The sequence below is a fragment of the Sapajus apella genome, unplaced genomic scaffold (genome assembly GCF_009761245.1).
Source record: "Sapajus apella isolate SASKATOON/1434 unplaced genomic scaffold, GSC_monkey_1.0 scaffold165, whole genome shotgun sequence".
Lineage (NCBI taxonomy): Eukaryota > Metazoa > Chordata > Mammalia > Primates > Cebidae > Sapajus > Sapajus apella.
This window is the reverse complement of record NW_022437105.1, coordinates 362,099-386,613: the sequence shown is the minus strand read 5'-3', so window position 1 is coordinate 386,613 and position 24,515 is coordinate 362,099. Positions and strand designations below refer to the sequence as shown.

The following is a 24,515-nucleotide window of genomic DNA, read 5'->3' as shown; positions in this document are numbered from 1 at the left end:
GACATGCATGTACATTTTGAAACTGCAATTCTACTTTTGTGGATCTATACCAAAGATACACTAGCAAAAAATGTGAAATGCCTAATGCAAAAGGCTATTCACTGTGGCAATGTTTATAAAAGCAAATGTGTGAAAATGATCCAGCAGTGGGGAAGTGGTTGAACAAATTCTCAAGAGGAATGAAACAGTGCCATTAAGAGTTATCATGAAACTCTTTATACCCTGATATTGCATGATGCATAAAATATATAGTTAAGTGAAAAAAGCACAAAGCACAACAGCATGTGTCACAAACATCTACTATATGAAAAGGCAGGAAACAAACAAAACATGTACTTGGCTGTATCTTCAAAAAGAAGCCTTCCTTGCATGAACAAACCAAAACATAATCAAGATGGAAGCAAATCTTTTCTAAATGTACTTTATTACAATTTCAACTCTAGAACCATGTAATTATTTAACAAAAAAAGGCAATCACTGAAAACATAAAACAAACTGAAATGAGTGAGTCTTAACTCTATATCAAGTTGGTCATATTAGCAAACAGCAAAAAGGGTTTTTTTGGAGCAATTTTAGAAAAGAGCTGTTGACTTTAAATTGCCAGGATCATTCTATACACAAATATCTGCAAAGAATTTTGCAAATTTTTTTTAAAAATTCCCATTCAGAAATCTTGTTGTTCGTAATATTGGTAATATGTTGTAATAGTAACTATATGATACAATGAAGCCAACAAGTAGTTGTGCTTATATACTGACAAGGTTTTCAATGTAAGAGAAAAGAGATACAAAATGAAATAAATTAAGTGAAAGCCATATAAAGCCAATCTGAACTGGAAACATCAATACAAATATACAGATTTTTCTCCCCACAAAATATAAATATCTCCTCGTTTTTCCCACTGAAAAGGCCCAGAAGCAAACGACAATCTATAAAAATGAACATCTCTAGCACCTATAGTCTCTTAAATACCGCTAAAAGAAACCACAGCTACTTGGAGAAATGGCTTAATCCAGGTCAGAAAACGTACAAGATGAATTTGAGACATCTTATTATGCTGGAAAACAAGGAAGATCCCAAAGACTAACTCATGTCTAAAGAACCCTCTAGCCAACAAAAAACTGCAGCTGGACAAATCTGGACAATCTGACTGGACAGTCATTATTCCTACTGAAATACATAAAAATCCACCAATTCATTATACCAAAGAAAAGTGAGAATGCCACAAAAACAAAATCAGTATCAGCACTGAAGGTAACCAGAGCAACCAACTCCTTACTCTGGAAAACAAGCAATACAAGAGCTCAGAATTTATGTCTACATATCTTTTAAGAATTCCAGCCAATAAATGTAAAGAGAAATGATGGAATTAGAAAAATGCCATTTTGAAGCCACTAACTGATTTAGACAAAGATCTTGGAAACAGTGATAAGGAACTTGACAGTAGAGGGGATGTCATAACTTGACCTTCTAATGTGATTCAATATAAAACATACAGCACTGCTTATGAAGCCTTGTCAAATAGCTGGACCTGAATCTACTCAAGCCTTTAAAGCCAGAGAAACAAGTTAAACCACCACCACCCTGAAAAAGATAAAGACAAGTCTAGAATAGAGATGTTCTTCAGCAAAAGAAGCCCAATATTTGCAAAGTGTATGGGATGAAATAAACACCCTAGATTAAACGAGATATAGGGGAATTATATATAATACGTGGCCCTTGTTTGGATCTCAATTCAAATAAATTGACTGCAAAACAACATTCTATTTTTTTTTTTATTAAAGAAGGGGTTTCACCATGTTGGTCAGACTGGTCTTGAACTCCCAACCTCAGGTGATCCACCCGCCTTGACCTCCAAAGTGCTTGGATTACAGGTGTGAGCCACCACGCCCGGCCCAAAACCACATTCTTGAGAGATATAGGGAAATATCAGTATAGACCAAATAACAGATAATAACAAGGAATTATGGGTACTTTTGTTAATGAGATTAATGCATGCTGGTTAAATTTTTTTTAGATGCACACTGAAGCAGGGAGGAAATAACATGACAGGTTTTAGGATTTGCTTTAAAAAAAAAAGTGCACCTAAAAATAACAAAATGAATTAAGAAAGACAAATTGAAAATTGTGAAGTCTAGGGAATGAGTTTCATTTGGGTTTGAAAATTTTCATGCTAAAAAAAGTTCAACATGAAAATAAATCAGTTATAATTACAAACTATTGTTACGTGCAAAATAAAATAAACCTATTTTTAAAAAGATGCCCTACAAAAACTCAAAAACTTTGATTCTATAAATGGATAATGAATTATTTATTTAACATCAGAAGTCAAACAGCTTCTTACACTGAACAAGCAGCAAGTGTGTCATACAAAACGAAAGTGAGGCAGAGCCTGGGAAACAGCGAGACATTGGTTAAAATTCCAGTTCATTTTACTTTCACTTAATACCTACATGGCTCTGTGCAAGACACTTGAGTTCTCTCAAGTTCCCTGTCTAGAAAGTGGAGGGGCTACTACTTCACAGGGCTTTGTGGTTACTAAGTGATTCACATTATATAAAGGAAACTGCCACAAATAAGGGATTTGATAAATGTTACTTCCTGTCTGCAAATTCTCAAGTGTTTACACTTACACAAGAACTAGTTTAAAAGGTGTGTGTGCACAGAGGCAAACACTACACACACTGGGACCTAGTGGAGGGTGGAAGGTAGAAGGAGAAAGAAGATCAGAAAAATATACCTAATGGATACTAGGCTTAATACCTGGATGATAAAATAACTGGTACAACAAACCCCTATGACATATATTTATTTAACAAACCTACACACCCTGCACGCATACCCCTGAACCTAAAATAAAAGTTTAAAAACGGTGTGTGTTTGTGTATATGTGTGTGTATAAAAAAACCTATCTCTGGCAAAACTAAATACAAAAGCAAAAAATAATGGAGTATATATTAAAGATCTGCATTATGTGAAAAATGAAAACAAACTTTGTAGAAAAAACAGAATGGCACTATATACATTTAAAATTCTATTGCTGAAATTAGCTGGGCGTGGTGGTGGGCACCTGTAATCCCAGTTACTCAGGAGGCTGAGGCAGAAGAATCACTCGAATGCAGGAGGCAGAGGTTGCAATGAGCTGAGATTATGCCACTGCACTCCAGCTGTGGGAGACAGAGCGAGACTTTGTCTCTCTCTCTCTCTCTCTCTCTCTCTCTCTCTCTCTCTCTCACACACACACACACACACACACCTATTGTTGAAATACAATTTCTGAGAGTTGAAATCATTTCCAATTATGTAACTGATCTACCCAAATCAACCTATATATAAAATTATAAAATGTCTTGGTGTTTACAGAAAATAACCATGTTCCTAAATTCAGCCTCAAAATTGTAATAATGAAAGAAAACCCAAGAAAACATTTTATAATCTTCATCTTGAACCTGCAACTAAGATTATTCTTTAAGTATGTGAAATAATAAGAAGGCTCTAAATCTGAACGATGAAGATAATGTACCATACAAATTATATATACAAACATTAGTAGACCATCATTTACTTGCTTTTACAGTGAGTTTCACATCAAAGTAAACACTCAAACTATGGCAAGTGATTCAAAGAAACTTCCTACAATCAAAGTGCTTCCATCTACCTTTTTACAGTACACTAAAAACTGAATTCACAGCACTTGACCTACTCCAATTAAACAAAAATCTTAAAGCAACTTACCCAAACTTAAAATATCTTCAAAGTACTGCATTAGGAAACAAGCACATTTTAAAACACAGGCAGTTTTTTCAAGCCACCACTATCTTAAGACCGTTCACATTTCACAAAAAAACATATGCAAGAGATAGGGTTGGGACAGAGGTGGAAAGAACAAATGAGAAACAAAATAATTTTGAGGTAGAGTGAGTAACATGACTATTACTGCCTTATAGCTGGAATTTTACAAACTAAAACAGTATGTTGTTCTGGTTCAAGCACTTGACATTTTCTCCCTGGCATCATAAGCAATCTTGAACTGCATATTTGGTGCCAACCGGTACCTCCTGCCTACCCTTCCAGTTTCACTCTTTGCATTACCCAATGACTACAGCAGATTGGAATGTCACTTAGTACCAGGCATGAGAAAAACAAGAAGGTAAGCTGTGTAAAATAGCATAGGGACTTCTGAAAGGAGGTCAAGCTGTTTAGGAGAGGATTCTTATCAATAGTAACTTAAAAAAGGAACACAGAACTTCTACAGGCAAAAGTGACACTGATGAAACTAGCTCAATTAAGTTTTCTTAATTTTCTTTGCAAAAGAGAATTATGGTGAAAAGGACCAATTAGTGAAGCAGATTCTCATTTAATGTTATGGGAACGTCCTGTTCACTAGAATAATATTCTTAACTCTTGTTTTTGAGAATCTTCTATACTGTTAAATAGACATCCTAGGCTAACAGACACATGTAGACTTCTGAAAAGTACATTCTGGAATAAATTCTTTAGGTAAGTAACAATACCAATAGACATAAACTCAAAGACAGGGATACAAAGTATGATGAGACTATGGTAAGATGTGTAAAGTTCCATGAAACCAAAACCTCAAAATCAGTGATTCTGTTTTTATAAAGTTACACTGTTCATGAAATCTCATACAAGGGTACTTTTGAAGAAAATATTATAATTTCTAGCTACAATTGCATACAAAGTAAGAAACAGCAACAAACAAGAATGCAGAGTCAACCTAGAACATACAATACTAAACTTAGACATGTTGCTGGAAATCTCTCCTCCCTAACAAATTACATTAAATGATGTAAGGATAAACACAAAATTAAGAGAAGAAAAAAAAACACAAATAGTAATGATGACAATGCACTACAAATACCAAGAGCAGCAATGCCTGCCTTATGCTAGACATTGTGCGAAGTACTTTCTATGGATTATCAACTTCAATTTTCACAACAACCCCCTAAGGTGGGTATTACTACTGTTCCTGTCTTACAGATGAAGAAATGGGGCCCAAGAAAGATCAAGTAACTTGACCATGTTCACAGCGCTAATACCAGTGGGCCAGAATTCATACTCTGGCAATTTTGAAACAAGTCATACTTTCAACAATTATGTGCTCTGTCTTTCTTCCTGTTGTATAAAAATAAGGGTGGAACAAACACAGTTCCAGCAATGTAGCAGACTAAACAATCGGTAACCACTGTGCTATACAATAAAGAGTACAAAATGAACATTCTCTTCAATATACAGCTGAGTCTATAAACTAGAGAAATCTAATTAAAGGGAAGTAAAGGCTAGATAAACGTAAGAAAACATGCTCACTTACTGAAATCAGGGTAACAAATTGAAATTATTATTTCAAATGCTTTAACATATCAAAAAATTTGAAAATATTGAGGAGGTTGAAAACTGAAGTATAGAATATAAACTGGTATAACCATTTCAATGATCAATTTTGCTGGACCTAATAAATTTAAATCTAAAAATTCCACTTCTAGATATTAATCCTACAAATGTTTCATCAGAACAGAAGGAAAGAAATATGAACAAGGGTGGTCATGAAATCTACATTTGCAACAGTGGAAAAGTATATACAATTTATTAATCTCTGGATAGGGATAAAGATAGACTACAATTTATTTGGACAATAGAATGCTGCAAAGCAGTTAAATAAACTCTATCTACTAATGTGAAGTCTCATGTCAGTAGTTTTCTTGGGGGAGGAAGAAAGTGAGAAGAAAAACCCTTTTGCTATGTCTATAACTCTTAATTGCTTAAACTTTTTGGATGCTATTTAACTAAAAGAAATGTAAATAACAGTAATACATTCTTTGCTGGTGTGAGATTCAAATGAAACAGGAGACTGGTTGTAACGGCTGAATCACTGCTAGGCGTGTAACACGTTGTCAAAGAAATGTGACCAAGATAGTTAGGAATAAATTCAAGCCAAGGTATTCAAAAAGCTTGCCATTTAGGGAGGAGCTCTTGTTTCACCAAGGTCCCACTCCCACAATTTCACATAGGGTACATCAAGAAAGACTTCTGGGATACTTGAGCAAAGCCTAATTGTAGGAAAAGAACATATCAAGCCCAGGGAACAAGTGCTAATAGCCCAGGCAGACTCCTAGTTGGCATAACTGACAAACAGCAAGAAGACCCGTTGTGGCTAGAGCAGAATGAGAAAGCGAAAAAACGGTATTAGACTTAGGGGAAAGGTCATCACATTAGGGTTTGTAGGCCAAGGTACACTTTCAGTGATTAAAAAAAAATGGGGGAGTCTGAACAGAAACATTACATTATTTAACTTAAGGTTTAGAAGTGTATGTCTGTATAGGAAACAGACTCTAAGGAGGCAAAGGCAGACAATGGAAATAAATTAAATCAGTCAAGACTAAGTAAGAGATTACTGGAACAGCCCAGGTGGGAGATGAAGTTAGCTTGGATTAGTTCAGTAGTAAGAGGCAGAGATGTTGAGAAGTGGTTAAATTATAAAAATATTTTGAAAGTAGAGCTAACAGAATCTGCTGCTAAGATTAGATATGATCACGGTCTGACAGAAAGAAAGGAAACCAGAAGAATGCCAGGCTGTAGACATGAGCAACTGGTAAAGTGAGCTACTGTTCACTGAGACTTAGGAGAAGACTGGAGGTGAAGCAGAGGACAGTGTGGTGGTGGGAAACCCGAGTTTAGTTGTGGACAGGCTCTCTTTGTGATACCCAGCGTGCGCCTAAGTAGAGATACCCAGTGAGGGACTGGCTATACAGGGCTGAAGTTCAGAACCATGGCCAAGCTTGGAGATGTAAATTTGGGATATATTAGCACTTAAAACCACAAGAATGAAAGATTTCACCTCGGGAATCAGTGGACAAAAGAAGAGGTATTGGTATCAAACCCTGAGGTCAGGGAAACAGGCCAGTTCTGAAGACCAAGTGAAGGAAGAATCTGATGAAAGATGTGACCAACTGCTGCTGCATCAGAAGATAAAGACATGACTGGATTTGGCAGCACGAAAGTCACTGGTGACTTTGAGGACAGTGGTTTTTGTGAATTTAACGGCTGTCCCCCTTAAAGTAAAAAAGCAAATGAAAAGAGTTCTAAAATTTAACTTTCATATTTAAAATTAAACAAATTAAACTGACAGAGTATAGTCATACTATTTTCTTATTGTATAGATGACAGGTTTGTATCAATCAAATAACTAAACTGGCAAAGCAATAATATATTATTGAATGTCTTAATGCAGATCCAGTTAAATTATGTTAGACAACATTTGATTTCTACTAACTCAGAGTTTTATGACTTTTCTAATAGATTAACTCCCCTCAGAATGCCATTTAACTAGACATCCCATACTCCACTCTTCCCCCAAATCACATAAAAGATTCTCTAAGATACACAGAAAACAAAACACTTGGGTTTTTTTTTTTTTTTTTAAATACTAAACATCTTTTTTCAGTCTTTCCATTATTTTCTTTACTGTGATATTTGTGGAAATAAACTGAAAAAAAGCCATTTGGTAAATATACATCAAAACAAATAAAACGTGAATGAGAAGTTTTAAGTGACCAGACAAGCTTAACTATTTACAACTACCAATCAGGCTAACTTCTACAAAGCTCGTGACTTAGCTTTGAACTTTTAAACGTTCATGCACTGATTTTGGGGAGTTTTGTCTATGTTCATTTATGCCAAAACAAGAAAAATACACCCATATGGTTCATTTTGAGAATCCTCTCAATGGCACTGAAGTAAAATTAATTTAGTATTTTTGTAGTCACATTAAAAATTAGGGGCTTAAAACATCCAAACTAGTCAACATTAAGATCTCATAACAACAAGATCTCATTAACAAACCTATATCCAAGGCTTCTTCTGATACCATGCAGTCTAGTGATAGAGTTTTAGAGTTTAATAGATTTGGGCATCATTTAAGAAAAAACAAGACTACCCAACTTCTGATAAACTGGCACTTACTAAATGTAAAAGGAATGGGGTCCAAGCTATCAGCTGTAACTCAAACTAAGTGATATGGTTTGGCTGTGAGCTCCACTGAAATCTCATCTGGAATAGTCATCCCCAAATGTGAAGGGAGCAAACTGATAGGATCACCCGTGCTGCTCTTATAATAGTGAGCGAAGCTCTGATGGTTTTATAAACATCTGGCATTTCCGCTGCTTGCACTCACTTCTCTCCTGCCACCTTGTGAACAAGGTCCCTGCTTTTCCTTTGCCTTCAACGATGACTGAAAGTTTCCTGAGGTTTCCCCAGCTATATGGAACTTGAGTCAGTTAAACTTTCCTTTATAAATTACGCAGTCTTGGGTATTTCTTTATAGCAGTGTAAAAACGGACTAATACACTAAGATATTTTGGGTTTTAAAAAATTAAGTGCTCATTCAGTCTTTTCAGTTAAATTTCAAGTCCCCTAAAAATAAGAAAACAAAGCAATAAGAAATATTCATTTAGGCCAGGCACAGTGGCTCCTGTAACACCAGCACTTTGGGAGGCTGAGAAGTGCGGTTCACCTGAGGTCAGGAGTTCAAAACCAGTCTGACCAACATGGAGAAACCACATCTCTACTAAAAATACAAAAAAACAAACCAAAATGAGCTGGGTGTCCTGGCATCTGCCTGTAATCCAGGCTACTAGGGAGGCTGAGGCAGGAGAATCACTTGAACCTGGGAGGCAGAGGTTGCAGTGAGCTGAGATCGCACCACTGCACTCCTGTCTGGGCAACAAAAGCAAATCTCCGTCTCAAAAAAAAAAGAAAAAGAAAAAGACATATTCATTCAACAGCAAATATATCATAAAATTAGAAGACCAAAATGCCTGACTAGGAATAACTAGTTATAAACACACTAAAACATCAGTGTGTTTATTTTGAAAAAATTTTCCATAAAAATTGACAAGAATAAATTTCTTGACAGAAAAACAGGCATTTCACATAGAAAGAAAATAAAGATTGCATGAAACATTCATGAAAGATGCCTCATGAAAGATACCCAAGCTTGTGCACAGGCTCATGCCTTGATCTCAAGATTGTGGCCCCGCAGTTAATTACAGGGCTTTTTTAAATTGACAGAATGAGTAAAACATCAAGAATCCAGGAATACAATACACACTGTCCTGGGAGATGAGCAAAATGGAGTCAACTAAGGGAGATAAGGAAAGAATCACTTCAGAAAGAGGCTAGTATCACTACCAAGAAAAAAAAAGGCAGGGGAGCGGGGAGGGGGGGTGAGGGGGGTGGTGGTTGGTAAAGCCTTTCTTTTATGGTCCCACAGTGGGTAACTGGTTTTGGTAATCAAGAAATCAAGGCTATCAAGAAAAGCAATTCTAGTAGTTTTCAGGCTAGAAGCAGGAAACGCAAGGGTTAAATGAGTCAGGAGCAGAGGAGCAAAGAGAGAATTCTTTCAGGAAGTTGGAGTAGAAATGTTTGTTGAATGAATGATGAAACAAAACATGGAGACACAGCTTACAAAACTAGCAAAGTTTTTTTTTTTAATTAAAAAACAAAACCAGAGTGCCTTTTTAACAGAACAAAAAAGCCCAAAGATGAGTGAATGGAAGATAGGAAGAAAGGACATAGAGGAAGGTAAGAGAGGAAGGAATGAAAGGACAGCTGCAAAGTCCCAGAGGAATGGGATCTCAAAAGAAGAAAGGCATTGGTGAGAATTTAGAAGGCTCTTGAAGTAATAGATACAGTTATAAAAATGTTTCCAGTAGTATTAAAAAAAAAAAAAAAAAGAAAATTGGCAACATAAACTGAAACCCTCTAACTGATAAATGACAGACATCACAGATGATCAGAGAATGGAATCTTGACACAATGCTAGGAAAGGGGACATTTAAGAGGATACTGAAAAAACTTTAAACCAAGATCATGGAGGAGAAAGCTTAGGAGGTGACACTTTCTAAACTTTCCTCTCCTGATCTGACATCATTGCACAATATTTTTTTTCCCTGTATTCGACTTCTACACCTGTTCCCTTCCAGTATACTTAGCCAGCTCCCCTTCCCCAGCCCTTGAGATATTTTGTTCTCAGGCTTTTTGTCCTAGATTCTTGTCTCTCTTCACACAACTTTTTCCTTGTAGTCTCCTCTATGCCTTGGCTACCTGCTACCTACTACGATTACACTGAATCCCCTGGCCCCCTTCCTCTTAACTGCCTATGTAGGATGCCTCTGAGAAATCCACAAGCACCTCAAATTTGGTATATCTCAAAGAGGACTTTTTATTTCTCCACTCAAATCTAATCTACCACTGACATTTTTTATTCTGGTTAATGGCACCATCACCTACCCAAGATAGCCACGCAAAAAAAACTGGGGTTTCCCTGGACTGCTTTCCTTTCTCTCAAGCAATCTCCTCATCAGTTTTCAAATTCCAATTTACCTCCTTCAGTTTCATTTTCTTCTTCCCTGTTACCTTAGCTCAAGCCCATACCTCAGAGACAAGCGCAGTATGGCCTGAAGTCCCCTGCCTCTAATTACGCCTGCTCTTCAATCCAGACTCAGCTGCCAGGGAGGTCCACCTGAACTGCAAACCTCCTCATGTTCTCTCAATTTGAACGTTCTTAACTTGGCTTACAAAGCCCATAAGAAATGGCCATGATTTATACCTCTGGTTTCATAACTGGCAAATGGCTCCACAGTCCCAAACTGACTAGTATGTTCACCTGCATGTACACAAAGACACACATACAGTACTCTTCTCAGTCATAACATGATGCTATGAAAACACATGGCCCCAGGATCTTAGCAGCTTACAACAAAGCTGTATTTGTTTCTCATGATATCATTCTGTGAGTAGCTGGGGCTGTTCTGGTACTATGGTTCAACAATGTTCCCCAGCACGGGACACACTGATTCACGGACGACAGAAAAAGGCCATGACAGATCCATCCATGAAATAACTTCAAGCTTCTGCTCAGAAACAGCATCTGTCACTGGCCAAAGAAAGTCACATCGTCAAAAGTGATGTCAAAAGTGCAAAGGCCATACAATCCTCTTACAAAGAGGAGACTGAATAATGCAGTCTCCTCCTTGTAAGGAATAGTACAATCTGCAAGTCACAAAATGGGCCTGCATATTCACACATGTCTGTACACAGATTTTACCAGTTTGAGTATTTTTAAACAAGGTTTCAAGCTTTGCCCCTTTGCCCAGCTATTTCCTACAAATTCTTCAGGATTCAGAATAAACATCATTTCCTAAAATGAACTTAGTTGAACTTCCCTGACTTGACAAGTCCTAGAAAGGTCCACCACCCATGAGCTACCTACAGGTCTCCCTCTTCAGAGCACTTAATGCACTCTACCTGCTTATCGCGCCTATCTTCCACCGCACTGACACTCTGCCACAGCTGCAGTGCTCCTCTTGCTGAGCTCTACACCATAGTGCTAGCACAGTGTGTACACACAGTGAGTACAAACAGGGTGTGTATCTGCTGCAGAATGCCGGGTCCCTCTTCCCCACAGAATATTCCTTCTCATCTAAAGACTCCAGTCTGTAAACATGTACCTGATGCCCACCACCCAAACAGAGCATTTACCATACTATTGCCATTTTGTCCCCAATTTATCACCCATACTAAAATGGGAGTTTTTTTGAGAAAAAGACCATGTGTCAATTAAGTGTCCAATGCTCAGCAAAACTCACATATAGTGGGCGACCTGAGTGAACGTGGAAATGGAGACAAAAAGGAACACATGTACTGAGTGGGAGGGCCAGGAGTCAACCTCATGCCCCAGATCTCAATGCCAGTTACCGTTCCTCTTCTTAAGGCACAGCAAGCTCACTGGGTAACTGTTCAAGTCCTTCCTTGAGATCACAGATTACTTCATTCCTTCATCTCTGTATGCCCAGTCACCAACAAAGTCTTGACTCATAACAGACTTTCAATAAATACTAGTCTGAATGAATAAATACAATATCCTCAGATTAACCCCTACAATTGAAGAAAAATGTTTAAAAGTCCCTAATTTTAACAGGGCCAAGCCATTATTTTTTTTTTTAAAAAGTAAACAACAGAAACAATTTCTCATGCTTCTCAGCCCATGAAATAGACACTAACGATTTCTAAAATTTCTGCTGTTAATAGGCATCAACTCATGAAAACAATAATTCCCATTACATTTAATGTAAAATTTGAAGTGTTTCTGAGAAATCAAGCTAGTGGTTAATCACATGCATTTGTAATTACATACTAAAGAGAAAATGTCTCAAATGCCATTACACTACTAAAATGTTAACATTACTAATTCATCAGAAACTACTGTTCAGAAGCTACACAGATTATAAACAAGTAGTACTTCGTGGTTGTGTGCCACTTGGTTTAAAAAAAAAAGGTAAGTTTTTGAAGTTAAATTATATTTTATGCAAGAATATTAGCCAAAAGAATCTACAGGCAAATGCTACATTAAACTGATACAAATAAGGAAAATATGATGGGCATAAACTTGAAGGTACCTGCAGCTACGCACCCTACAGCACTAGCAGAGTGAAGAGTCTTAGTTTCTTCTCATCACAAAATTAGGTATCCTAACATGTGGTTCTCAAAATCAAACATTCAGAGAGAGCCCATGATTCAGGAAAGAAAAACATTCTTAACTTCCTACCTAAAAACTTCCTCCGGGGCTACTCACCAAGCTTTACTGTTTCTTACAAAGGCTCATGACCAGAGAAGACAGACTGTAGGATGTAACAAGGTACAATAGGCCACTGTGTCTGAGATTCCCCCTTTTCACTTAGAAACACAAGTATCTGTTCAATAGATGTTGAAGAACTGTTAGTAATAAAGAACTATCTCTAAAAGACTGCTAAAATTCAAATGTTACCAGGGGAAAATTGCTAGTGAATGTGTAAATAAAACTTTATGACAAAAAATTAACTGAGCAATGGCAGTGGAGAACCAGAGTCTCTGCAAGAGTCACAGAATAAACAAGAGTCTTGTTTACTGTTTAATTGTAAGCACAGACCAGGAAAGGGCTAGGGCAACATCCAGAGTAAAGTCAGGCAGGGCAGCACCAAGAGGAAGCCCGGAAGAGGACAGGGACTCTACACGAGACGGCATGTGCAGGCCAAGGATCTCTACAAACTCAGCATCACAGCCAATGCTGTCACCAAGGCATCAGAACCTTGGGTAGGTCCTGCCTTCCTTTCTTTCCTAAAGGCAAACAAAAATAATCAGTGAAGCTGTCAAGACATTTTCACTGAACTCCTCACTCATATTCCAACTTTTGGTTGCTATATAAGATACAAGGTTTGTATATAGTTAGAAAATAAAATATGGCATGTGTCACCACCTTGGCTACAAAACACAGAATCTACTATCACAATGATAAAATTACAATAGGGCTTTAAAAAGTCAAGATAAAAATCAATATATCATGTATTTATGTATGACATACATATATATGCACATAAGTACATGATCCAAATAAAACAGAAGAGATGTTTCATTACATTATGCCTGTGGTTCTTCCTAAAAATTATGTTCTAAATTTTCTACTTAGATATTATTTTCCTATAAAATTTCCGAACACTAAGTTTCATTGCAGTGATCTTAAATTTTTGGATTTTGCAAACGTAGTTGTTAAGAGAAGTTTCCAGAGTCAGAGGATCTGAGTTCCAATCACTGCTCTGTGCCTTACTAGTTCTGCATATCCTTGAGCAAGTTATTTAATCTCCCAATGCCTTGGATTCTTCATCTAGAAATGGGAACAGCAAAAGAACTCACCTCACAGGACTACTCCGAGAATGTAAAAAGACAACATACACAAAGCATGTACATTAATGTCAGGTATATCACATGTGTTCACTACATGATTTATTACAATTACTATCAGAACAACAGGTGACTTTAAAAACTAGATTCCTGACAGATGCTGGTTAAGAAACACGATTCAGTACTAAAGATGCAAACAACTAATAATCAGATACATCTAAACACATACACAAACTTTTTTTCCAAATAAAATAAAATCATGTTTAAAAAAAAAAAAAAAAAAAAAGCCCATTTTTAAGTATTCAAGGTCCTAAACATTAAATGCAGTAAAAACACTGTCCATGGTACTCCTGGCAGACTTCTCCTGATAAGCAAAAGCTTAGCTGATTTACAAAAGAATCATGACAAATTCATCTATTCATCAACTAGGATTTTTTATCTGTATTATGTTGCCCTAATAAATTAAAACAATGTTACTAGTAAGCATGTTTCACTAAATGGTTAAAAATTGTGTGCCATCAAAATAGTTAAGTAATGCTATCTATAATAATTGATCACTCAAAAACTCAAAATGCATTTACACTCATACATAAATTTACAACACAATATATTTTTTGCAAAACAAGGTGCTCCTAAGTAGAAATAAATTAATCTTAAGTGATGCTAATCTTAAATATAAATGCAGTACTCTGATATTTTATTTTTACCACAATTATTTTTTAAATATATCCACATATTATTTTAAAGTATTAAAAATCTGTATGTGCATGATGGGTCTTAAACATAAATACTATCTGTCTGTGTTTGTGTGTCTGCTTCTCAGGAATAAGCTAACGGAAAATACAACTAAACATAGTAGGAAAAAAAGAAATCCTTACACAGCCGATGGTTGTCGTAACTCAAAGAGTTTATATTTGGAAGAGAGGGAGACTGAAAGAGCAGACAAGTGCCAGAAGGCCTAAACCACATTACACAACAGAGTAACTCCACATCTGCTGAATACATGAGACACCACTGTTCCCTGAACTACAAGCTCCGTAAGTAGAATGTCCCATAAGTAGGTGTGGCTTAGGTCACATCCCAAGTGAATTCAAGTAATAAAACTTAATGATCATCACTCTAGCTAATAGCTTGTAGCCAGTATTCTCAAGTAACAAAAATGTAAATGTGTGCTTTTATCACTGATAACTAAAAATTAAAAGAAGGCATTTATAAATACAGAAAATATAAAATTCATAAAATAAATTAATATATGTTGAAATATGTCCTTCCATAATAATGAGCCCTATGTTCACATTTTAAATATAACATCTGCTTATATTATAGCCTTACTTGAAAAACACCATAATATCTACCTTAGAACATACATATTTCTTAAATCAGCCAAAACCAAAATTTTTTAAACTCATCACTAAGCATTCTAGGGCAGCAGCTCAGAAACTACAGCCCACGAATCTCCGAGGTTCCTTAAGACCCTTTCAGGTCATCTGTGAGGTCAAAACTATTTTCTTAATAATACTTGGACAGTATTAGCCTTTCTCATTTTGTTGGAATTTGCATGAATAGTCAAAAGCAATGATGAGTATAGCTGACAGCACCTTAGCACCATATCAAGGCAGCAGTATCAAAATGCGCTATGTACAAAATGTGTTTTTTACTGCTATGCAAACTTTTTTAAAAAGACAGTTTCACTTAGTCTTTGATGCAACAGAAAAAATGACGGATTTCCTTGAAAACTGAGTGCGTTTGTTTGTTCAATTATGTACCAAAATGGGAAGTATACATACTGTCCTTCTACTTCTGCATACCACAGCTTGATGGCTGTCTCAAAAAAAAGTACCTGAGCAACTGTTTAAGTTGTGAATTGAATTCACTTCTTTCATGGAATACCATTTTTTTACTTGAAAGAACTATGGTTATTTAGGCTTGGATATCTGACAGACATTTTATCAAAAATGAATAAAGCAAGCTTATCTCTTCAAGTGCTGCCTATGACAGTGATGTCAATAATAAAATTTGAGCTTTGAAATGAAAATTTTTTGAAAACTTGTATCCACTCCTGAAAGTTTGAGAGCTTCCCTATACTTACAATTTTTCTTATGAGATCACTAGTGATATTAACAATGGTTAACATTTTGATAGTTTAAGAAAATTTGTCAACATTTAGTAGATTTGCATATTTTCCTAATAATCAACACATGAGGAAAGAAAATCATGCGTGAGTAAATGAACTATTCAAAGTGCAAAGCAGACAAATGGATTTTTTTTTTTTTTTTTTTTTTTTGAGACAGGGTCTCACTTTGTCACCCAGGCCGCAATGCAGTGGCCCCATTATAGTTCATTGCAGCCTCAACCTCCTGGGCTCAAGCAATCGCCCTGCCTCGGCCTCCCAAAAAGCTGGGACAACAGGTATGTGCTACCCTGCCTAATTTTTTTTAAATTTTGGTAGAGACAGGATCTCACGGTGTTGTCTGGACGGGTCTCAAACTTTTGGGCTCAAGCAATACTCCTGCCTTGGACTCCCAAAATGCTGGGATTACAAGGATGAGCCACTGTGCAGCATATGAAAAGTATTTAAAATAATCTTCCAAAAGAGAATAGCAGAAATAAAAATAAAGTAAGCTGAAACTAGAATCCTTGACACAACTGATTTTACTACCAATGCCTCTTAAAAATAATCATTCCATGGGTGGGCGAGAGGGCTGTTTTCATGGTGCGATGCACTGTGACTTGTTACTCAAGTTGTATGTCCACTGTTCCATCTATCACGTTTTATACCCTTGCAAAAAATAAAACAAAACAAAAATCATTCCAATTAATGGCATTCACAGCAACCTGGATGGGACTGGAGACTATTATTCCAAGTGAAGTAACTCAGGAGTAGAAAACCAAACATCACACGTTCTCACTGGTAAGCGCGAGGTATGCTATGAGGAGGATGCAAAGGCATAAGAGTAACACGATGGACTTTGGGGAACTGGGGGAAAGCGTGGGATGGGGTGAGGGATAAAAGATGACAAACTGGGTTCCATGTATACTGCTCAGGTGATGGGTGCACCAAAATCTCACAAATCACTTAGTACTAAAGAACTTACTCATACAACCACATACCACCTGCTCCCCAAAAACCTATGGAAATAAAAAATTAAAAATCATTGCAAGTAGATGTAAAAAGTGTGACGTAATTGTAACCTGATAACTCATTTAAAAGCTCATGTAAAGTCATATTACTGAAAAACAAATGCTCTTTACAACATATTATAATTATAGTATACTCTGCAGGCATCCAGGAGTCTAGAGCACTGAGAAGTTTATTCGGATAACGGTATCAATATCTATTTAAAATAATGTATTTGAAAGATATCTTCCCAATCTATGAATTTCACACTAAGCATGTTTGTAAGAGGTTATGAAACTTAAAAATACAATGTTATTTAAATACTGGATAGTGTCTGAGAGTGACTATATTGTTACTCCCATTTCATTTTCTGTACTAAACATACGGGACCAAAGTCAAAGCAAGAGGGAGGAAACTGGTAATCTCAAGTCTCAGTACCAAAAGCTGATAATGGTGAACAAAATGACAGAATTTTTGTTGGTTATCCTATAAAAATCAGGAACTAGAATAATAAATAGTCCACCATGGCAAGTACCACTATGAGCAAACAAGAGTAAAGAGAAAATAAATTCTTGGAAGAACGAAAAGTTTTAAGTTTGCAAAGAGCAGAAACTGCCTGATTTTCCTTGAATAGAACATGTATGAAATCAAGCAAGAGAACTTGCTAGGATTCTGAATAAAACAGCCAACTGCTCCACTCAGCCAATAAAATACCCACAAACAACAGTAACAAATGACTATTTTTTTCACGGACCATAAAGTTGGGTCAATCTCTCTTCCATTCTGAAAATCAAAGGAACCAAGGCATGACTTCCTAATTTGGAAACAACCTAGCCTGCTGCTTTTACTCCAGTCAGTGGCAGATCTAGACTAGAGCTAGCCTCAACTGCAATATGTCTTTTTCAGCCTGCTTCCACCCTACTGAAGAGGGAGATGGTTTTCAAAACATACACAAAAAAGTCTGAATATTCTGTGAAAATGGTCTTTTCCTGTCAGCCTAGGTCAATCAGACACTAATAAACTTCAGCAAGCTTGAAACTGTAGAAACCAAAAAAACACTGCCAGAAAGTCCGCCCTGTTCATACCTAGAGTTAAAGGAGACAACTCTGGTTTATGCCTGCTGTCCTGGTAGAATTATTAACAGTGCCCACTTGCACTCAAAAGGTTCTATATGGCCACTCTAACTAGAAAGGATTGACACTTACAAGGTAAAGTAAGTTGTGTATATTCAACCTAAAAACATGGCAAAATGTAAACATGTGCAACTAAGACTGGCATTTCTTATCTTCTGTAAGCCATGCAAATTTAACATTAAATTTCTTGTGAGCAAAAGCACAAAAATTTTGGCTATTTTCCAGCCACAGCAAAGTATTCCATTTCAGTTCCTCAAAAGAGTTTCATTCATGACACACATGCATAAATTTATAAGAATAAAACTTCAAATTATCCTTTACTTTTGGAAACATACACTGGGCAAGTATCTTCCTACTTACATCTGAACTACCTCTCAACATGCTTCTTTTCACTTTATTAAGTACATTCACTTTCTAAATCAAATTCTAATATGGTTTTGGTCAATCACATATGTCAAAATGATCCGTGAATGTTATGTTTTTATGGTTGCTATAATAAAATCTCAACCAGATGACTTGAGCCAGGCAAAGATCTTCCTTGCCACCTCTCAGCCTGCTTTAGCCCAGTTACACATGATGAGAAATGTGAAGAAAAGCCTTCTACTCATGAATAAAGGTGGTACAATTTTGAGAATACGCACACACCTGCTATGAACTCATACATATGGAGACGCCAACTGGAAGTCCACCAGCAGATTTTCAGGCCCTACCAGCGCATCAGTTAGCCAACCCTGACATGCCCAGAACTGGTTAAAGGGTCTGTGGGATTTGGCATACTGCTTAGTATCCAACTTACGAGTGTAAGTGTAGGTCAGACAGACATTTGATCCTTGTCTTAAGTATCTACAAGGTGAATGGGTATATCCTACATACAATCAGCCAAGAAACTAACAGAAATAGCAAACATTTAACAACAATGGCAATCAAGACTCTAACCTGAGTTAGAAAAATAATTTTCAACTGAGAAGTTCAGTCTCATATGTTCAATAACTGCTACCTGCATATATATTTTATTTATAATAAAAAACAGGTTTATATCAAAATAATTGCTATACCATTTATTAATATATTCTGTCTGACATTACACCAAAATTCAAGGCTGGTAAAACTGTTTATAAACAAATTAGTCTATGCCACCAGATTAACCAACACCTAGAAACAATGCTTTATACACTACAATTGCTCAATTAAATCCTTAATGATAACCATAAACATTTCTTAAGCTTCCCACCAATCTGGTATCATATCCTGATCATCTATGATCCATATTTTAAGAATTTAGATCCACCTCTACTGCTATTTTGCCACTATTAATTTAACCACAATCAGAGTTTGATAGTGCAATAAAAGTCTATAGTTATAACATTTGTTTTCCATTAGGTCTACAAATTATGTAAAATAGAATTATTTTCATTGGCAGAAGGATAGCAAATTGAAACTAGCTTAGATGTAGTTTCAACTTAAGATGACTCAACACTGTTAGACAAGAGCTGTCCCTCAGACTCACAAGAACACACTGAACCAAACATAAAACTTAGCCAGTTATAAAGGAAATAAAGATTTTAAAAGGCTATAACCACCGCTGAGATTCAAATTATCAAAAATAAAAAATAGACATGCCTATAAATACTAAAAATACGTCATTGGCTATCTCATTAAACATCAGTCACCAGAAAGAGATCTTCAGCAGTACCAATGTTTAAAAATACAACTACTGACAGCCAGCCACAGTGGCTCATGCCTGTAATCCCAACACTTTGGGAGGTCAGGCAGATTACTTGAGGCCAAAGTTCGGGACCAGCCTGACCAACATGGCAAAACCCCATCTCTACTAAAAATACAAAAATCAGCCAGATGTTGTCGCACACGCCTGTAACCCCAGCTACTCAGGAGGCTAAGGCACAAGAATCACCTGATCCTGGAAGGTGGAGGTTGCAGTGAGCTGACATCACACCACTGCACTTCAGCCTGGGACAGTAAGACTCCAACTCAAAAAAAAAAAAAAAAAAGTTTCAAATATAGTTTAGTTGTATGATAAAGCATAGTCACAAACTAAATATTAGTCTGGAATGTAGCTATAAGTTATGCAGTTATTACCACTTCACCTGATGACTTCCTACTCTGCCTCTGCTGACAAAGTTATTTCTTATAAACATCTCTGGAAGATATGAATCACCATATTACTTCTCAGTTAATCAGAGTATTAAAATGTAATATATTCACCTATAATGAAACATATGTAGGCGTTCACATAAATTCTGGGTTATGTTTACCATCAAGGCAAGAAGAACGCAATAAATTCAATAAAAAATAAAGGACTTTAAGAAGTATCTCATGAAGCTAAATAGTCAATTACCTAGCATAATTTTTGCATTTAAGTGTAACCTTCTTGCAAAACTAATAAGACATGAAAACATAAATATTCACCAGCCTAATATAAACACTCTTCACTAAATTTTTCAAAAGCATATATCCCATATTTCGTCATGATTAAAGGTATATACAATGAAGGCCATATTAAACATTCTTTCCACACGTTTATCGAGCCAATGCCATGCAATACACAGAACAATTATTCAAGAAAATCCTAAACTCTTGCCTTCGTGTAATGAGAGGGAGACAGACATACCAATGGCAATGACAAGTCATGGTAAGTTAAAACCAACAGGGGCCGGGAGTGGTAACCCACGCCTGTAATCCCAGCACTTTGGGAGGCCCAGGCGGGCAGATCACCGGAGGTCAAGAGTTCGAGACCAGCCTGGTCAACAAGGTGAAACCCCACCTCTTAAAAACAACAACAGGGAGACCTTTGGATAACCAGAGACACCCTCTTCTGAGGAGGTGACAGAAAGATTAAAAGGACTCTGATGTCATAATTAATTAGGAATCCCTAAAAGAAAACAAGCCGTAACATTAAAAATAAGCAAAGAAGGGACTATACATATTTTAAAGAGCTTCTGCGAGCTACAGCTTTTCACAGTAATCAAGACATTAAGTTAGCTTAGCATCAATCTCCTGGTTATAAAATAACATTAGGTTTAGATCAACTCTCATTTTATGAATTCCAAATGAATCTAGGATCCAAGTGACAGGCTGAAAAACACTCCAGTGATAAGTCTTTTTCTTTGGAAGCCGTTCTTTTACATACAAACATGAATATGAAGGAAAAAGCAAACTTAGCCAGAATGTTAAAACATACTCTAATTTTCTTAAAAAAAGAATGTAATCCAAAGAACCAAGTTTATCATCTTCCTACACACAGAAACCACAAAATTATCAGTGGTTATCAAAGCTGCCTGAAACCACCAATCACAGATGATTAATGAAGTTATAAAATCTGAAAATAGATACTTATCACTCTACAAAAACAAACAAACAAAAAAAACCCCACAGCTATACTCTCAGACACATAAAAAGATTACCCAAGTAAATAAATACAAGGCTTAAATCTTATTTCTACAAATCAACTTCTGTAGTGAATTTGTTCAACATTTACTTAACATCTGATAAGGACCAGCACAATGCTTTTGTTCTTGCAGAAAACTAAAAAATTGGATTAGTGATGGCCAAATACAGTAAAAATAATCACTAGATGGTTAAAAGAAAAAAAAAATTCACGTGAGCTTAGAAAAAGCAAATTGAAACTGTTGCCTTGAAATATTGGTTTAGAGAATTACTCATAAATTTATCTACATCATAATGAAAGATACAATATGTTAAATGTAAAGCTTAACTAGGACCAGAATAAATGTAAATAGCACAAGAAGGTTCCCCAGAAAGCAAAACAGAAAGTGTCAGCCAGCCACTATATAGTGAAAAAGCTTAAAAAAAAAAAGACATTATTAAAAAACAATTCATTATAAAAGGCTTCTAATACAATTCTGAAGAATAATTTCTAAAAATAAAAATGTTCAGATATAAGTAGGGGAAAAATAGTTAATGAAATAATTTGTTTTAAGTCCTCCAATTCTTGCTTTGCTTCAATATATGTGCACAACAAACTTTCACTTATAATGCAACTGAAAAAATCGCTTTCCAAATGACAGACCGATTTAAATAACTAGTCATATCACTAAGAAAAAGTTTCAATTGAGTGCTTAAAATAGAACTTATTTAAATCAATGAACTATGTTTCTGATTTGAGTTTTTTAAATGCTAATTCAAGATACCAAAAAGCTGAATTATCTTTATAAAACTGAAAAAAGACTCCTTTTCACCAGACTAGAGAAATATCTCAAAAAAAAAAAAAAAATCCATTCAAACAAACAAAAAACAACTATGTACCAAGAAAATGTTTTATGGTCAATTTTTTTAATCTTGTGATAAAAAGAAAAATGAACTCACTATTCCGAAAGAAAACATAATCCTGAAACTAAATTATCATGTCACTTTACTGAAGACATACTAAATAGTCTATGAACAAACACTTAAGTACACAGTACTAACTTGGTTACTAAAACCTAACTGATAAAATCATTACAGAAGATGAATGAATCAGGAGTAACTTAACATAATATAATATGTATGCTCAAACTGGCAACCTGAGCCTCATGACATGTATCAGCATCAACTAAGGATTAAGACAAATGGCTAGCTACCCATGTCAAGTGTAGTCACAGGTACAGATGAAGACAGAAGAAATGGAATCCTTCCCATGACTGGCAAAAATCAAGAAATCAGACAAGCAACAGTCCAATGTTCTCAAAAATATAAAGTGGAATATAATGATAAAGGGACTAAATTTCCTAGGAATGTCCAAATTTGCCAAACATGTTTTGTTCCCTAGGAGCTGGTTATTTTAGCAAGTATTAAACATAGGCGCTATTAAAATGATTTCCTAAGCGGGCACAAATCCCGAGCGAAGTGTTTTTTGTGCTGTTAAAGTCTGCGCAGCAGCCGAGAGAACCGAGCGCGGAGACGACCCTCGCGGGGCGATTCACGCGGCTGCTCCCTGCCCTTCCCCTCCCTCCCCCGCCACAGAACCCTTCCTAGCGGACCGGGACGCACACACTGTTTTAAAAGCTGCTCGGAACCCTTTCAGCAGCTGTTACAAACAACCCCCATTGTTACCAGGCCAGGAGCGAGCGGGATTTCCTCCTCCTCTCCGGTAGCCAGCCTCGGGCCGGCGCCTCCCTCGGGCAGAGGCCGCCGCAGGGCTGCCCAGGGCCCTTCCCCGCCGCCCGAAGGTGGAGGAGGCGCGCCTTTCCCCGGGAGAGCCGGCTCCGGGCCTGGGTGCCGGGGAGCCCGCACCTCCACAACTTTGCGAGGCTGACTCTTCCCCCCGGCCCGGCTGCAGCCTCCAAGTGCGGGAACCCGAAGCACCGTGCACGTCACAGGCTCCATCCCGGCCACGCCGACCGCCGCCGGGAGCCAGAGCCGGGCTGCAGGTGGAGGGCCCCGCTCCCCGCGCCCCGCGCCCCGCGCCCCGCTCCCCGCCGCGACGCCCGCGCCTTCCGCGCCTCCGGGGATCAGGCCAGGACGGCGCCGCGCTCGCGGGGGTGAGGGCGGCGGCCAGGTGAGCCGCCAGGTGAGCGGCCCGCGAGGGGAACAGGTGACTGCCGCGCCCCGCCAGCCCCCGCTCGGCCCGCGCGACCCCGGGACACACCGCGGCAGGGGGACAGGGAATGCGGGGGGCGCGGGCTGGGGGCCGCGGTCGGCCTGGGGAAGGAGGAGGGGAGGGGGAGGGGAGAGAACGGGGAGTGGGGGAGGGGGGCAGAGGGCGGGTCCGCGGCGGCGGCGGCGGCGGAGGGGGAGGGGGTGGGGCGGGTGCGGCGGGCGGGGGTCGCGCAGGCCCCGCGCCCCGCGGCGCTCACCTCGGTCGGCTGGCTGATCTCGAACAGGTCCAGCCGGTTGGCGTTCCAGTGGTGGATGATGTCGGCCAGCTTCCGCCGCTCCTCGTCACGGCCGCCCGCCGACATGGTCCCGGCCGCGCCTCCTCAGCCGCGCGGGGCCGGGGCCGGAGGACCGGCCGAGGACGACAGGTCCACGGGGGCCCGGCGCCCCTGGCCGCCCCCGCCGGCCGCCTCCGCCTCCGCGGCCGCCTCCGCCTCCGCGCCCGCGCCGCGTCCTCCGCCTCGGCCTCCGCCTGCGGCTCAGCCCGCGCCGCGCCGCCTCAGCCCCGCCGGCCGGTGTGCGCCCGGCGCCCGCAACCGCCTGCGCCCCGCCCGCCGCCGTGCGCGCCCCCGCCCGCCGTGCGCGCCGCCGCCAGCGCGCCGCCGCCGCACCTCCGAGCCGCTCCGCTAGGTGCTGCTGCCGCGGCCGCCAGGGAGGGAGGCGCCGGGGGGCGGGCCCCGCGCGGGGCCGGGCTCTGTCCCGAAGCGCGGTGCTGGGTTCGGTCCTGACGCGCGGTGCTGGGTCCCGACGGGCGGTGCAGGGTTCTGTCCCGACGAGCCGTGCTAGGTTCGGCTCGGACGCGCGCTGCTGGATCTAAATGGGCGGTGCCGGGTCCGATGGGCGGTGCTGGGTTCGGTCCGACGAGCTGCGCTGGATCCCAGTGGTCGGCGCTGGGTCCGGATGGGCGGTGCTGGGTC

General features: G+C 38.8%; 2 protein-coding genes and 1 long non-coding RNA gene across 17 annotated transcripts in view; 1 reads left to right on the top strand and 2 right to left on the bottom strand.

The window, feature by feature from the left end:
* The window catches only part of AFDN (afadin, adherens junction formation factor), a 139,627-nt gene extending 115,519 nt beyond the window's left edge, over positions 1 to 24,108 (bottom strand). For 8 of the 15 annotated variants that reach the window (XM_032267073.1, XM_032267077.1, XM_032267074.1 and 5 more), the window contains exon 1: positions 23,799 to 24,108. In XM_032267073.1, the coding sequence (XP_032122964.1) occupies positions 23,799 to 23,903 (105 nt within the window). In that variant the 5' untranslated portion in view covers positions 23,904 to 24,108. The remainder of the gene's footprint in view (positions 1 to 23,798) is intronic. The other 7 variants (XM_032267065.1, XM_032267070.1, XM_032267067.1 and 4 more) reach the window with 2 other exon arrangements.
* On the bottom strand, positions 18,766 to 23,523 carry LOC116542246. The gene is made up of 3 exons (XR_004265135.1): positions 20,652 to 23,523; positions 19,961 to 19,967; positions 18,766 to 18,776 (listed from the first exon to the last, which is right to left on the bottom strand). It is a non-coding gene; the product is annotated as an uncharacterized LOC116542246 (long non-coding RNA).
* LOC116542264 (putative uncharacterized protein AFDN-DT) overlaps positions 23,902 to 24,515 on the top strand; it is a 2,255-nt gene continuing 1,641 nt past the window's right edge. Inside the window, exons 1-2 of the mRNA XM_032267100.1 lie at positions 23,902 to 23,966; positions 24,359 to 24,441. Of these exons, the coding sequence (XP_032122991.1) occupies positions 23,902 to 23,966; positions 24,359 to 24,441 (148 nt within the window). The remainder of the gene's footprint in view (positions 23,967 to 24,358; positions 24,442 to 24,515) is intronic.